Source organism: Lepus europaeus, chromosome 6 (assembly GCF_033115175.1).
Source record: "Lepus europaeus isolate LE1 chromosome 6, mLepTim1.pri, whole genome shotgun sequence".
Lineage (NCBI taxonomy): Eukaryota > Metazoa > Chordata > Mammalia > Lagomorpha > Leporidae > Lepus > Lepus europaeus.
In genome coordinates, this window is record NC_084832.1 from 43,309,359 (window position 1) to 43,326,198 (window position 16,840).

General features: G+C 38.1%; 1 protein-coding gene across 2 annotated transcripts in view; it reads left to right on the forward strand.

The window, feature by feature from the left end:
* The window catches only part of KLHL1 (kelch like family member 1), a 385,849-nt gene that overhangs the window by 347,531 nt on the left and 21,478 nt on the right, over positions 1–16,840 (forward strand). For both annotated transcript variants that reach the window (XM_062195308.1, XM_062195309.1), the window contains one exon: positions 12,321–12,533. In XM_062195308.1, the coding sequence (XP_062051292.1) occupies positions 12,321–12,533 (213 nt within the window). The remainder of the gene's footprint in view (positions 1–12,320; positions 12,534–16,840) is intronic.

Sequence of the window (16,840 nt, forward strand, 5' to 3'; positions counted from 1 at the left end):
ATAGGAAAATTCTCTAATTATATAACACAACTCTAGTTCCCCATATGCATTAAGTTTTGTATGCTAGATGAGGATCAATCAAACTGTGAATTGTACTTGAGAAAAATGTCAGAAGTCTTTGCATAAAATCTAAATAAAATTATTTATAATATTTTTGCCATATATAGCCTCATTTAATCTGTACCCTTTCCACAAAGAGTTGTTTAATTCATTCCATTAAAATTATTTCTTTTGTGTGTGTGTTCCCAAAACACATGGTTAATAATTTTATCTGCTGGTGCCGTGGCTCAACAGGCTAATCCTCCGCCTAGCGGCACCGGCACACCAGGTTCTAGTCCAGGGCGCCGGATTCTGTCCTGGTTGCCCCTCTTCCAGGCCAGCTCTCTGCTATGGCCCGGGAGTGCAGTGGAGGATGGCCCAAGTGCTTGGGCCCTGCACCCCATGGGAGACCAGGAGAAGCACCTGGCTCCTGGCTTCGGATCAGCGCAGTGTGCCAGCCGCAGTGCGCCGGCAGCGGCGGCCATTGGAGGGTGAACCAATGGCAAAGGAAGACCTTTCTCTCTCTCTCTCTCTCTCTCTCTCTCACTGTCCACTCTGCCTGTCAAAAATAAATAAAAATAATAATAATTTTATCTACCATTTGTCAAAGTCTTACTTTACTAGAAATTAAGCAGATGTTTTTTCATTGACAAGTTTCCACAGATGAATCATCGTACTCTAGAATCGGAAACTAACACTTGTTGTTTTTTTTTTTTTTAAACTTCAGAAGCAAACATTGGCCATGGTGATATTTCTTTTCTTTTTATTTTTAAAGATTTATTTGTTTATCTGAGAGTCAGAGTTACAGACAGAAAAAGGGAGAGATAGGGAGAGAGAGGTCTTCCATCTGCTGGTTCACTCCCAAAATGGCCTCAATTGCTAGAGCTCTGCCAATCTGAAGCCGGGAGCTAGGAGCCAGGAGCTTCTTCCAGGTCTCCACATGGGTGCAGGACCCCAGGGACTTGGACCATCTTCCACTGCTTTCCCAGGAATGTTAACAGGGAGATGGATCAGAAGCGTGGCAGCTGGGACTTGAACCAGAGGCTATATGGGATGCTGGCACTGCAGGTGGAATCTTAACTTACCATGCCACAGCACTGGCCCCATGGTGATATTTCAAAGAAAAAAATGAAATCTTCCCTCAAAGATCTTATGTTGTGTTAAAGTAAAATAGGAAACCTAACAACAAAAAAAAGAAGTTGCAGAATCATAACAAGTGTAGAGTGGGAGTTAGCAAAGCAAAATGGAGAAATTAAGAGTGAAGTGACCATGTTTTGGGTAGGTTAATCTACCAAATTTTGGATGTGGTAAATTGACCTGAATTGAGTTTTGGATTTACAGTTGGAGGAGTCCCTTGGTAAACATGGGTACATTCTGATGAATAAAGATAAGTGGGCTCCATGAGGGTTGAGCTCACAACGCTGCTGATCATTTGGGCCTTACAATGGTGAGGGTTTCAGGCTGATTTTCAACATGCACTCACATTTTTGTAAAAGCAGGAATAAAGGCACTCACGTATATTGTTGAAAGCTTGTGGAATCCTGCTCAGGCACTCTAACAACTGCTTCCTAGGAAAAGTTCCACTGAAAGACACTCACAGGAGTGCTTCAACAGCAGGCTCCGCAAGGCTTCTCGTGGGATCAGGTGAAAGCCTTCTCTGTTATTTGGGAAACAAAGGACCAAACATTTTTGGATCTAGGAAGTGTTCCAAAGTTGACACACATACTTCTGGGGTTGTGGGATTCTAACACTTCGATTTTGCTAAGGGAAAAGGCTGCCTCAACAATTTTTGGTGGATAAACAAATATAGTGAGTGTAAACTATAACTAATATCACAAGCTAATTAACAAAATATTCTAATATTTAGATATTGATATTGGAAGCCCTATCTGTAGCCATCCCTGAAGTATATTATTGATAAACTATGTAAAATAATAAATAATTTTTCCTAAAATATAGATATTAAATACAGTTAAATATCTGGGAGTAAGAGTATGAAAAAGTGGGGTTGGGAAAGACTTTCCAGTGGAGATATACATCAATTGACTAATGAAAAATGGGCAGAAGTGGCCCTGTATATGTAGTAAAAGGTATCTAGAGTGGAGGAAAGATGCATGCAGAATGGTACATGGTTCTGGGAAAAGTCTGATATTGTGGCAGAAACATCCAAATGTCTACCAATACACATTCTCCCTTTTTATATGAAAACTTAAACAGCAATATTTAAAGAGGCATGTGACCACCTAAAATAGATATCATTTTCCAGCTTCTTACAAGTTCATATCATCATGTGCTTGAGTTCTGACAAATGGATATATAAGAAATGAGCTTGCAATTTAAAAGGTGGTCTCCTTTCACCCTTTCTTCCACCTTTCTTTCATTCTGCTATTCATATCATGCTTGTGATAGCTGGAACTCTACCCTGAAACAGTAGAGCAAGATTGTTCTCTATTGTAGCACATTTCCCAAGAAAGAAAAACTGGTATATTTTTAAAGACTTTTTTCAAGGGTACTTGTACTTCAAATCTTATTAGAATACAGAGATAGTGCCTTCTCTCGAGACACAAGACAGATTTGTTCTTTAACCAGAATGATAAAGATAATGTCTCCTTTCAGGCAAGGTGTAAGCAATTTGCTGACAACCTCCTTTAAAGGCTTGGTATTCCCTGAACCTTAGGTTCCTCCGACAGGCAACAAAATCAGTGTGTGTGCCACATTCACCTGAGTCACTCTGTATTGTCCTGGTGGAACCTGGGAGTAAATGGAAAACGGTGTAAGCATGAAGCTCTTTCTGCCTGTTGTATTTTAAGCAATAAGGTCATTTCTCTAAGACTCAAGAGTCTTGTGTCACTTACCAGCATCTATGAAACTGCAGCAGCCAGATTCTCTGCTAGAAAATAGGTAAAATTTAGACGTTTTACAGATAATTCACTCTAGAGATGGTGTCTGTAAAAGAGGGAAGGAAACCGATCTCCACACCAAAAAAGCTACATACTATTTACACACATTTGGATTCGTATCTCAAATAATACAGCCCTGATTTCTTGTGCTATATTGGAGGTAGTACAACATATATGCAATACTAACCTGGATGGAAAGCTTGTGAGACACTGTAATAAGGACAGTGAGCCATGATGGCCTAAACACTAGGTGAAATCTCCCGTGTTTTGATTAAACATGTTAAGTTAGGGAAAATAGTAGGGAGGACTCTTGCTATTCTCAGCAAACTTCTAGAAAAACTTACTTAAGTCTGGGATGTTGGTGGATGTTCTGCGCTTTCCTAGCATACAGAGATACATTGTCTCTACTCACAGCACAATGAACCGTGAACCTAATGATTCCTATAAATGTTATTTTTCTGTTCTTTTTTCATTGCTTCAAAATGAAATCCCAACTTCATAACTTGCCATAAAGTACCCATCACTCTCAGTCTAATCTTTTCATCCTACCACCCGTCCTTCACAAATACCCCTTCCATCAATATGACATACCTGCCACTCTTCATTCATCACCTACAGTGACCTTGCAAGGCCCTTGTCTTTACCGATCATGCTTTTCATGGCTGTAATGCTCCCCCTGCTTTCTTCATCTTACAAATTTTTACTCATCTTTCAACCCTAAGTTGAATGTCATGTTCCTTTACTTGCTGTGAAATTGTCAGCCGTCACTTCCTATGTTGTCAGAGCATTTTCCTCCAGCATCAGATCTTTCTCTGCTCTACAGATTCTCAACATCTAATTTGTCATTGCAGAGAAAAAGAAAGCAGGGAGTCAGTCTAAATGATGAGTAAATAGACTGAGAAGATAACCTTTGATAATTGTTCATGAAGGCTTGTGTATACATGATGACATTCTAGCTGCTCAGAGTATATTATTTCCACTCCTTGGTTATTCTTTTTAAAGATTTATTTCTTTACATGAGAGGTAGAGTAACAGTGAGAGGGAGAAACACAGAGAGAGATCCTCTATAATTCTTGTTTTTATTTAATAACTTTTAAAAAATATTTATTTATTTGAAACGCAGAGTTACAGAGAGGCAGAGGCAGAGAGAGAGAAAGAAAGAGAGAGAGATAGGTCTTCCATCCACTGGTTCACTCCCTAAGTGACTGTAACAGCAGGGGCTAGGCCAATCTGAAGCCAGGAGCCAGGAGTTTTTTCTGGGTCTCCCACAAGGGTGCAGGGGTCCAAGGACTTGGGCCATCTTCTACTGCTTTTCTAGGCTATAACAGAGAGGTAGATAGGAAGTGGAGCAGCCAGGACTTGAACTGGTGCCCATACGGGATGCTGGCTCCACAGGCGGCAGCTTTACCTGCTATACCACAGCGCCAGACCTATAACTTTTTTTAATAGTTATTATTATTGTTATTTATTTTAAATCCTAGCACATAGTCACTTCATAAATTTGTTTTTACAAGTGAGTGGATCATAGATAAGGCTCATTAATGGCATATATTCAGACAACAAATCATTTGAATATTTTCAGTTATTGGCTTGTTATTTTAATTTTAATTTTTTATTTTTTTCAATTTATTTAGAAGGGAGGGAGGGAGAAAAGGAGGAAGAAGGAGAGGGAAAGTAAGAGAGAGAGAGGAGAGATAAGGAGAGATCTTCCATTCACTGGCTCATTACCAAATGTCAGCAATAGCAGACACTGGGCAGGGAGGAAGTGAAGCCAGGAGCCAGGAACTCCATCTGGTTCTTCCACTATAGTAGAAGGGGTTCAAGTAGTGAGCTATTATCTGCTCCTTCCAAAGTACACATCAATAGGAAGGTCTCTTAAGTTCCTTAAATAATCCTTTAGGATGTTATTACCTCTTTTCCACAAATTCTAATTTCCTCATTTCTTTCTTTCTTTTTAAAAAAGACTTATTTATTTGAAAGAGTTACAGAGAGGCCAAAGCAGAAGGGAGAGAGAGAGTCTTCCATCTATTGGTTTATCTCCCAAATAGCTGTAATGGTTTACACAGGGCCAGGCTGAAGCCAGGAACCAGGAGCTTCATCCAAATCTCCCACATGGATGCAGGTGCCTAAGCACATGGGCCACCTTCTGCTACTTTCCTAGGCACATTATCAAGGATCTAGATCAGAAATGGAACAGCCAGGACAGCCAGGTGCCCATGGGCAGCTTAATCTGCTGTGCCACAATACTGGCACCGCCAGATTTCTTTTTCAAAGCTGTTTCTCGGAGAAAGGCTCAATGTACTTTCTCCTTTCAAGCAACTTTCCCTTAATATAAACCAATATTTTATATTATTAAAATTATAATTAAATTTTAATCATTTTAATCTATAAAATATACCATATTGTGAATTACATAAAAAGAGCATACCACACAGCAAATGAAAGAAACTGCCAATAACGTAACCTAGACTTTACTAATTTATTAATAAAACAGCAGCTAGTATCTATCAAACATATTTTTCAAATGCAATTGTCAAATGTCTCACTTTATCAAAATAATACATAAATTTCTTGTATGTATAAATCGTTGTGTTACTGAATTTATTAGGAATGCATTCATAATATGTATAATTATTTCTAAGAATTCAATGACATGGTGACCTCTACTTTGCAGAAACATTTGATTTCCAAAGAAAATATAGGCTAGTATATATGTGCTATTAACTAAAAATATGCTAACAGACCCAATATTTAACTTTTACAACATAAGCAGTATGTTTCATAATGATAACATGTTCTTTCTTATATTCTGGAATATAAAAATGTGGAATATTTATTAACTCCTTTCTTCCTCCTGCATAATAAGTAGACTTTGCATTTAACAAATTTATATTAATATAATGTGAGTTATTTAATTTTAATAAACTCATTTTATTCTTTGTGTTTTTTGTGAAAGTTTGATGAATTTTGTGAAATGCTTTTTTTCCTGTTGATATAATCACGTAATTTTAACCTTTTATTTTGTTAGTGTGGAATCTGTATCACATTAATAGATTTTTGCATATTGAGCCAAACATCCTTCCATTTGTGTTTAAATTCTATCTGGTCATGATGTATTAGACTTTTAATGTGCTGTCGGACTTGCTTTATTGTGAAGTGGTGACTTTTACACCTCTGCTCATAAGGGACACTGGCCTTTTGCTTTCTTTTCTGGCATTTTTATTGGCAAATGATGGCCTCATAAAATGTTAGGAAATGTCCCTTCCTTTTCAGTTTTTAGAAGAATTCAAGGATTATCGTTAATTCTTCTCTAAGTGCTTGTGAGAATTTGGGAGAAAGGCATTTGCAGACCTTTTTTGCTGTAGTTCTGATTGCTGATTCAATCTCAAAAGTGAACAGACCTATATCGGGATGGATATTATAATAGATTATACTATAATACTATAATAGATTTTGGTCTGTTCAGACTTTCTATTTATCCATGACTTAGGCTTTCAGGTTGGACTCAGTACATTTATATACATTTATGTGTATGTTTGTATGTTTGCACTCATGTGGGAGACCCGGAAGTAGCTCCTGCTTCCTGAGTTCAGATAGGCGCAGCTCCGGCTGTTGCGATCAATTGGGGAGTGAACCAGCAGATGGAAGACCTCCCTCTCTCTCTGCCTCTCCTCTCTGTAACTCTGACTTTCAAATAAATAAATAAATCTTTTAAAAAATAAAGCATATGTCACTTGCCTCTGGACACTAATACCTTTATATTTCAATCCTTGGAAGTGAAATGAAAAAGAACTAGTGCTAATATCTGGGTCAGAAATAGCACAAGGGAGTGTATTCGAGCCTAAATTTCATATGGCAAATGTTTGTGCTGGCAGTAGGGCCCTCCCTTGTACCAATTCTGAGCTCTAAAAGCACCAGATTCTTCTTACCTGCCCAGGTACCAATAGGCGGGTGTGTTGCTCTCATACGCCTGATGTCTTGTGCAGTTTGAGGAGAGGAGCTTCTGTGCATTGCCAGCCTCTTGCTGGGCAGAGGTGTCACCACACCGTTTTCCATATGCTGTAACACAAAATTCACGAGGTCACTAATGTAAAATGAAAACATATGTTTCTGGGCCTTTGTGTTGCTCAGTTTTGTTTTATATACAAGGGCATGAAGTTGATTTAAGATGTGGAATTGGGAGGGAAGGTAGTTTGGGAAAGAATTTTGAAGGACTCCTTGTGGCTATCCTTTTCTGGCTCCCAAGATGTGTATGTGCATTTTCTGAGATTCTTATACACTGCATCTTTCAGCCCAGAGACAAGCAAACCCAGGAGAAGTGATGTCACCCAGGGTATGGGAAGCACAGCTCCCCTCTTGCAGAGTCCCAGGGTAAACTTGAGGTGACAGTTTTCCCTTAAAAGGAAAGGGATTTGGACCGTGATCTATACCAGTATCCAGGAATGAATGGTAAAAGATGAACTGTTGGCTACATAATTAAGAGAGCTCTGAAGTTCTGGGTTTGGACAAACGTGAGTTTTGTGTGACAGAATGAAGTTAAGCCCTAAACAGAGCATTGCTTGCTTAGTCCCCAAATTAACAGAGCCTTATTCAGAGAATTCCTTGGCAACAGAAACATCAAGGGAGAAAAAGCAAGCAACCTGGGCTAGGATAATCCTCGACTGCCTGAGAGTGAAGGAAGGGAAGGCAGCTCCACGTTACCAAATTCTATTTTTGTCTGGGGTCATTGCATCATGCAATGTGCCCCAGCATGGCACCTTATCATTTTTGATAAGGACCTTTTTTTTAAGAACTTGCTGAAATGATAATATATCATTGTCTATTCACTGTTTGAATGTTGTGATATATTTTCCTACTTGTTTGGTCTTAAAGAAAATAAATAAGGTTTAATTCCCGCCCCCATAGATTCAGAAAAAGAAAATAAGTGTGATATGTTATTGAGTGTAACTTTTATTATTATCAATTATCAGAAATCCTGTGTTGAGACAACTCAAGGGCATACTTTAAAACTATAAAGTATATCAAAAAGTGGAGAACCTCAAAGTCAACATTATCCTTAAAACAATAGGAAAAATAGATACAATTTTTATTTGTAAGCTAAATACAGGGGACTTGCCAGGTGCCTTTTTTTTTTTTTTTTTTTTTTGACAGGCAGAATAGACAGTGAGAGAGAGAGACAGAGAGAAAGGTCTTCCTTTTTTCTGTTGGTTCACCCCCCAATGGCCGCTGCAGCCGGCGTGCCGCACTGATCCGAAACCAGGAGCCAGGTGCCTCCTCCTGGTCTCCCATGTGGGTGCAGGGCCCAAGGACTTGGGCCATCCTCCATTGCACTCTCGGGCCACAGCAGAGAGCTGGACTGGAAGAGGGGCAACTAGGACAGAATCCGGCGCCCCAACCGGGACTAGAACCCAAGGTGCTGGTGCCGCAGGCGGAGGATTAGCCTAGTGAGCTGCGGCGCCTGCCCAACCAGGTGCTTTTCATGAAGATGTGTATTCAGTATTGAAAATCTCTGCAAAATATATTTAATTGCATTTTAATAATGTTTCAAAATTATTTCATACTTCGAAGTAAGATCTCCAGTTTAAGTGAGGTTAAGATCATGAGGTGTTTTGAATGATAAAAATGTCTGAGGGAATATTTATTTTACTTCTGGATGATTTTGCAGTCTAAATAGTCTAAATTATCCAACACATATCTTTTAATATGTTCCAATGGTTAATTTTAACACACTGCAAGATTGAGGAGCAACAGACACTTAGGAGTAATCAAGAAAAGAGGCATAACTTTTAAGAAAAGGAAACATTTGGGCCATCAACATTTTGTCATGGCAGGCATCATCAGAAACATAAACAGCTTTATTTTTAAAAGGTTCCTAAATTTGAAATCAGATTAAATATCACATCACATGGCCCAGGTCTTTGGGTGCCTGCATCCATCTGGGAGACCCAGAAGAAGCTCCAGTTTCCTAGCTTCAGATCAGCTAAACTCTAGCCATTGTGGCCATTGGGGAAGTGAACCAGCCATGGAAGTCCTCTCTCTCTCTCTCTCTCTCTCTCTCTCTCTCTCTCTCTCCCCCTCTCTCTTCCTCTGCCTCTCTGTGACTCTGCCTTTCAAATAAATAAATAAACATTTTCAAAAAATCATACCATAGAATTATTGAAGGATACCAGAGCACGGATTTATAAATGTAAGACCTGAATGTTTATATATTAAGTAACACTGTCTTTCTATGCATTTTTACAAAACTCAGCAGTACAGAATTAAGTCTACTTTTCAATATATTAGTTATCTGTAGTAAAAACAAAATTCTATGACATCTAATCTCTTTAAATATAAGTAAATCCTGTACTCAAAAATCTCTCAGTTTCCTGTTTCTCTCAGGGGAAGGTCCATAAACACCTGCCACACCACCTTCGACTTCCCCTCCAGCAACTCTGTTCTTATTGCTCCAGAAACTTTGTAGTCGCTATTCATTCAGCCTCAACTTCCTCCTTCGGATATTTCTGAACTAACTTCTAACACGGTCTCCAAGTGCAAGCATTCTTTTCCTGGTGAGACCTTTCCTAATCATTATTTAAAACTGTAACCACAAATCCACTCCCCTTAGTTGGATACTTGATCCTGCTTCTGTGACCCATCAATGTCTATAGCAGCTAGCATCTTCCATGGTGCGTTTATTTCATGTGTTATGTCTACCCTCACTTTGGTAGAATTGAGCACAGGGATTTTTTTCACCCATTTTATTCCTGGTTATATGGACAAAGTTTTGGAGAGTGTATGGTACAACTATGTAAAATAATACAATTTCCATTACAGAAAACAATATGGATGTTCCTCAAAAACATAACAACTAAACTTTCATATGATATAGTCATCCCACTGTGGGTTTAAATTCAAATTTCAAGGAGACATCTGCTCTTGCATTTATTGCAGCACTATTCACAGTAGCCAACATATGGAATCAACCTAAATGTTTATCAGTGGATGAATGGATAAAGAAAGTCTGGAATATATTAACAAAAGAATAATATTTAGGCATTAAAAAGAAATAAATTGGGGCCGGTGCTGTTATGTAGAAGGTAAAACTACAGCCTGCAGTGCTGGCATCCCATATGGTCACCAATTCGTGTCCCGGCTGCTCTTCTTCTGATCCTGCTCTCTGCTGTGGCCTGAGAAAGCAGTAGAAGATGGCCCAAGTCCTTGGTCCCTGCAGCCACGTGGGAGACCCAAAAGAAACTGCTGGCTCCCGGCTTCAGATCGGCACAGCTCCAGCTGTTGCAGCCAACTGGGGAGTGAACCAGCAGATGGAAGACCTCTCTCCCCTCTCTCTCTTTCTCTTTCTCTCTCCCTCCCTCCTGCTCTCTCCCTGCCTCTCCTTCTCTCTCTGTGTAACTCTGACTTTCAAATAAATAAATAAATCTTGAAAAAAAAAAAGAATGAAATCTTATCAATCTTGTCATGTGCAACAACATGACCAAACTTAAACATTAAATGAAATGAATCAGTCAAAAAATGACGAAGACTCCAAGTTGTTACTCCTATGTGGCAGGTAAAGCATAAAGCTACTCTTGGAAGTGGAGGGTAGAATAGCGGTCAGCAGAGACTGAGGAGGATAGAAGAGAGGCTGTTAAAGGATACATTGACACAGTTTAATAAGAGAAAACAGTTCTGGTTCTCTATTGAACAGTAAGACGACTGTAATTAATAATGAATTAAGTATTTCAAACAGCTAGAAGAGAGGATTTTGAATGCTTTTACCACAATGATAAATGCTTAAGGTGATGGATATGCTAATTGCCATAATTTTAACACTACATAAAATGTACATGAATTGAAAAATTTCACTGTAGCCCTCAAATATATTCATTTATTATGTGCCAATTAAAATAAAAATTTTAGAAATAAAAAAGTAGAAAATATATGGGTAATATGATGCAACAGTGTACTTCACTGTGATGCAATCTTCATGGCTGTCATCAAACTGGGAAGAATTATTTTACTAGAATTATATCATATACTTATAGGAATTTAAGTTCTATTTGTGGTTTCAAACCTATTTCCTTGATTCCTATCATACATCTCATTAATAAAACAACTACAGACAAGTGAATGTATTGTGAGTTTCATCAGTATTCAACCAGACCAACATCCTTGCATTATTTCTCCATGTGAAAGCTTATTTTTATCTATTGTATAGGTACTGATTAAGAAAGTTGTTGTGACCATATTTGCTTAATTATTCCAACTGTCTTGTGTCTTAAATTGTGGAGATGAAATACAAGGATCAGGCATGATTTATACACTGTGAATACATTTCCCATTAACAAGTAATAGAATCACTTTTTAAAAAAATATTTTATTTATTTATCTGAGAGGTAGATTTATAGACAGAGAGAAGGAGAGACAGAGAAAGGTCTTTCATCCGCTGGTTCACTCTCCAAATGGCTCCAAAGGCCAGAGCTGGGCCAATCCGGAGCAGGAGCCAGGAACTTCTTTCAGGTTACCCATGTGGAGTCAGGGGCCCATGTACTTGGGCCATCTTCTACTGCTTTTCCAGGCCATAGCAGATAACTGGATCAGAAGAAGAGCAGCCAGTACTAGAACTGGTACCCATTTGGGATGCTGGCACCACAGGTGGAAGCTTAGCTTACTATGCCACAGTGCCGACTCTAGAATCATTTTTTAACTATGATTATTTTCTTATATCTTATTCTATGTTTAGTAGATGTATCTCAATATATAGTAATATTAATGTACTACTGAATTATTTCAGCAATGAATAATTTAAATCCAAGTTTCTAGAAACAATAGAAGCCAGAAAATTGCAGTTTTTAAATTTCATCAAGTATATTATATATTAAAATAATGAGAATTCCAGATTTTAAAATTATATGTAGAGTATATATAACAAAGACTCCATTTAGAACATATTTAAGTCTCATACTGTGAAAATTACTTTTTTTTAAAGATTTTTAAAAAAAATTTATTTGAGAGGTAGAGTTACAGACAGTGATAGGGAGAGAAAGAGAGAAAGAGAGAAAGGTCTTCCTTCCTTTGGTTTACTCCCCAGGTGGCCACAACGGCTGGAGCTGCACCAATCCAAAGCCAGAAGCCAGGTGTTTCTTCCCATGCGGGTGCAGGGGCCCAAGCACTTGGTCCATCTTCCACTACTTTCCCAGGCCACAGCAGAGAGCTGGATTGGAAGAGGGGCAGCCAGGACCAGAACCAACGCCCACATGGGATACTGGCACTGCAGGTGGAGAATTAACCTACTACACCATGGCGCCGGCCCCGAAAATTATTTTTAAAGCATCTTTTCTTCTCCACTTGTTATCATCCTGACTGTGAGATTACATCATTCTTTTCCCATTGTGTTTTTAGGTTGTATTCAGTTGGAGGTCGTGATGGAAGTTCCTGTTTGAGTTCAATGGAATATTATGATCCTCACACAAATAAATGGAACATGTGTGCTCCTATGTGTAAGAGGAGAGGGGGTGTTGGAGTGGCCACATGTGATGGCTTTCTTTATGCAGTAGGAGGTCACGATGCACCTGCTTCTAATCACTGCTCCAGGCTGTTAGACTACGTTGAAAGGTAAGACTCCCAAGGACATTGTTATCATGAAAAACAAAATGCAAATTTCTTTGATGCCTAATTTGAGAGATTGTAAAAACTGCATAATTTAAGAAAGCCAGATTTAAATAATAAAGCTGCTTTATTAGTCTCTCCCCACCCCAATCCCCATGCAGGCCTCTCTGTTTCTCTTCCAGACAAATTCTCAATAACTTTGATTTTCTCATTTTGCTTGCCTCCCTTCCCTACTTCTATTCTTATTTTTCTAATAATTACTAAAAGTCCAAATTTTTTCACTAGATCCATCAGTAATCTTTAAATTTCTCAAAAATGTGCTTTTATAAGTTTTTTAAAAACAAAATTCTATGGAAATTATTGAGTATTTATGTTTAAGTCTTCTAAAGTATCACATACTTTATTTGTGCTGTTCATCCTTACTAATTCCACTCTTTTAAACTCTCTAAGGTAAATTTTAAGCTTTGTTTCATGACATACTTTACTTTATGTAACACAGATCTCCATGAGTATGGAGGAAACATAATTTCTTTTTTAACTCTCATTGAAAATGACCAGTTGTACAGAGGTTAGAATGGAAAGACAGCTTGGCTTCAGCTGTACTCTAGCAACAGAAACATGCTCTAGCATGTTGATGACTGAATTTTTCTTTAAGTGCTGTGCATCAGTTAGAACTGTTATATTGTTGAGTGAGGATTGAATTCTTAGTAAGATTTGCAGTGATATTTCCTATTACTGAGAGATATATGATGACTTAGGGGCAAATGATAAGAAAACAGGTTAATTAACTTAAAATTTGGAATGGGATTTTACAATAGCAGGTAATTTCAATATCCTCAGTGGTTTAACTCTATTGTAATATTTTTTCTTACTTATGCTAAATGATGTTATCACTGGTCCTCTGCCTGACTCATAAAATAAAATAATAAGCCCTTTGGACTCCTTGTCAAAAGACAAAACCACAGGATAACATCATGTACGTATCTCATAATTTCTTTATCCAGTTTTCAGTTGATAGGCATTTGGGTTGATTCCATGTCTTAGCTATTGTGAATTGAGTGCAGTAAACTTAGAGGTACAGTTTGCATTCCCACCAACAGTGGGTTAGTGTCCCTTTTTCCCCACATCCTCACCAGCATTGGTAGATTTCTGTATGTGAGCCATTCTCACAGGGGTGAGGTGAAACCTCATTGTGGTTTTGATTTGCATTTCCCTGATTGCAAGGGATCTTGAACATTTTTTCATGTGTCTGTTGGCCATTTGGATTTCCTCTTTTGAAAAATGGCTATTGAGGTCCTCGGCCCATCTCTTAAGTGGGTTGTTTGTTTTGTTGTTGAGGAGTTTCTTGATCTCTTTGTAGATTCTAGTTAGTAATCCTTTATCAGTTGCATAGTTTGCAAATAATTTTTCCCATTCTGTTGGTTGCCTCTTCATTTTCCTAACTGTTTCTTTTATAGTAAGAAACTTCTCAATTTGTTGTAACCCCAATTGTTAATTTTGGCTTTAACTGCCTGTACCTCCAGGGTCTTTTCCAAGAAGTCTTTGCCTGTGCCTATATCTTGCAGGGTTTTTCCAATGTTCTCTAATAATTTGATGGTGTCGGGTCATAGATTTAGATCTTTAACTATGGAAGTCAGTTTGGAGATTCCTCAGAAACCTGAATATAACCCTACCATACAACCCAGCCATCCCATTCCTTGGAATTTACCCAAAGGAAATGAAATTGGCAAATAAAATAGCTGTCTGCACCTCAATGTTTATTACAGCTCAATTCACAATACCTAAGACCTGGAATCAACCTAAATGTCCATCAACAGTAGACTGGATAAAGAAATTATGGGACATGTACTCTAAAGAATACTATACAGCAGTAAAAATGAAATCCAGTCATTTGCAACAAAATGGAGGAATCTGGAAAACATCATGCTGATTGAAATAAGCCAGACCCAAAGGGACAAATATCATATATTCTCCCTAATCAATGACAAATAACCAAGCACCAAAAAGGAAACTTGTTGACATGAAATGGACACTATGAGAAACAATGACTTGATCAGCCCTTGTCCTGACTGTCAAGGAACAACTTGCTACTTATTTCCTTTTATTATTATTTTTTTGTTCTACTTAATACTATTGGGTGAACTCTGTAATTAACACACAATTATTCTTAGGCATTTAAATTTTACTGAAAAGTGATCCTTGTTAAATATAAGAGTGGGAATAAGAGAGGGAGGAGATGTACAGTTCGTCAGATGCTCAATTGGTCTTGCTCCAAATGGTAGAGTTAGAAACATGCCAGGGGATTCCAATTCAATCCCATCAAGGTGACATGTACCAATGCCATCTCACTAGTCAAGTGATCAGTTCCAGTTCATAATTGATCATGATTATAGGATTAAGTGTCAAAGGGATCACATAAACAAGACTAGTGTCTGCTAATAATAACTGACTGATAGAATTAAAAAGGAGAGAACAATCCAACATGGGAAGCGGGATATATAGCAGATTAATAGAATGGCAGATGTCCTAAACAGCACTTTGGCCTCAGGATCAGCCCTTAAGGCGTTCAGATCTAGCTAAAAAGTCCATGAGAGTTTCTCAGGCATGAGACACTCTGGAAAAAATGCCAAGATACTCTGGCAAAAAAAAAAAAATTACTAAATGAAAGATCTCTGTGAGATCCCAGCAGAAAGAATGGGCCATCAAAGAAGGAGGTACTTTTCTCTGAATGGAGGAGAGAACTTCCACTTTGACTATGACCTTGTCTAAATAAGATCAGAGTTGTCAAACTCAAAAGGCTTCCATAGCCTTGGCAACTCATGACAAGAGCCTCGGGTGATTACTGATGCCATAAACAAGAGTGTCAATTGTTAAATCAACAACGTGAGTCACTGTGCGATTACTTCCCATGTAGGATCTCTGTCCTTAATGTGTTGAATTATGTGAATTAATGGTATAACTAGTACTCAAATAGTACCTTACACTTCGTGTTTCTGTGTGGGTGCAAACTGTTGAAATCTTTACTTAATATATACTAAATTGATCTTCTGTATATAATGATAATTGAAAATGAATCTTGATGTGAATGGGATGGGAGAGGGAGCGGGAGATGAGATGGTTGTGGGTGGGAGGGATGTTATGGGGGGAAAAAGCCACTGTAATCCAAAAGCTGTACTTTGGACATTTATATTTATTAAATAAATGTTAAAAAAATCATAGAGGTACAGATAGCTCTTTCCTATGCTGATCATTTCCCTTGGGTAGATTCCCAGGAGTGGGATGGCTGGATCATATGGTAGGTCTATATTCATACCTCTGAGGTATCTCCACACTGTCTTCCATAGTGGCTTTTCCAGTTTACATTCCCACCAATAGTGTATTAGGGTATCTTTTTCCCTATATCCTTGCCAGCATCAGTTGTTTGTTGATTTCTGTATGAAAGTCATTTTAATTGAAGTGACTTGAAACCTCATTGAGGTTTGGATCTGCATTTTCTGATGGCTAGAAATCCTGAGCATTTTTTCATGTGTCTGTTGGCCATTTGGATTTCTTCTTTTGAAAAAAAATATCTGAGGCCTTTGCCCATTTATTAACTGGATGGTTTGTTTTGTTGTTGTTGAGTTTCTTGATCTCTTTATATATTCTGGTTATTAATCCTTTATCAGTTGTATAGTTTGCAAATATTTTCTCTGATTCTGTTAGTTGTCCCTTCACTTTGCTGATTGTGTCTTTTGCAGTGCAGAAGCCTCTCAGTTTGATGTAATCCCATTTGTCAATTTTGGCTTTGGTTGCCTGTGCCTCTGGGGTCTTTTCCAAGAACTCTTTGTCTGTGCTGATGACTTGTAGGGTTTCCCCAATGTTCTCTAATAATTTGATTGTGGTGGGTCATAGGTTTAGGTCTTTCATCCATTTTGAGTGGATTTTGGTAAAAGGTGTCTGGTAAAGGTCTCGCTTCATGCTTCTTCATGTGGAGATACAGTTTTCCCAGCACCATTTGTACTGTCCTTGCTCCAGGGGTTAATTTTAGCTCCTTTGTCAAAGATAAGTTGGTTGTAGATGTTTGGATTGATTTTTGGTGATTCTATTCTGTTTCCTTGGTCTATCCATATCTTTTTGTACCAGTACCAGGCTATTTTGATTATAACTACCTTGTAGTATATCTTGAAATCTGATATTATAATGCCTCTGGCTTTGTTTTTGTTATATGAGATTGCTTTAACTATTTGGGGTCTCCTATGTTTCCATATGAATTTCAACATAATTTTTTCTAGATCTGAGAAGAATATCTTGGGTATTTTGATTGATATTACATT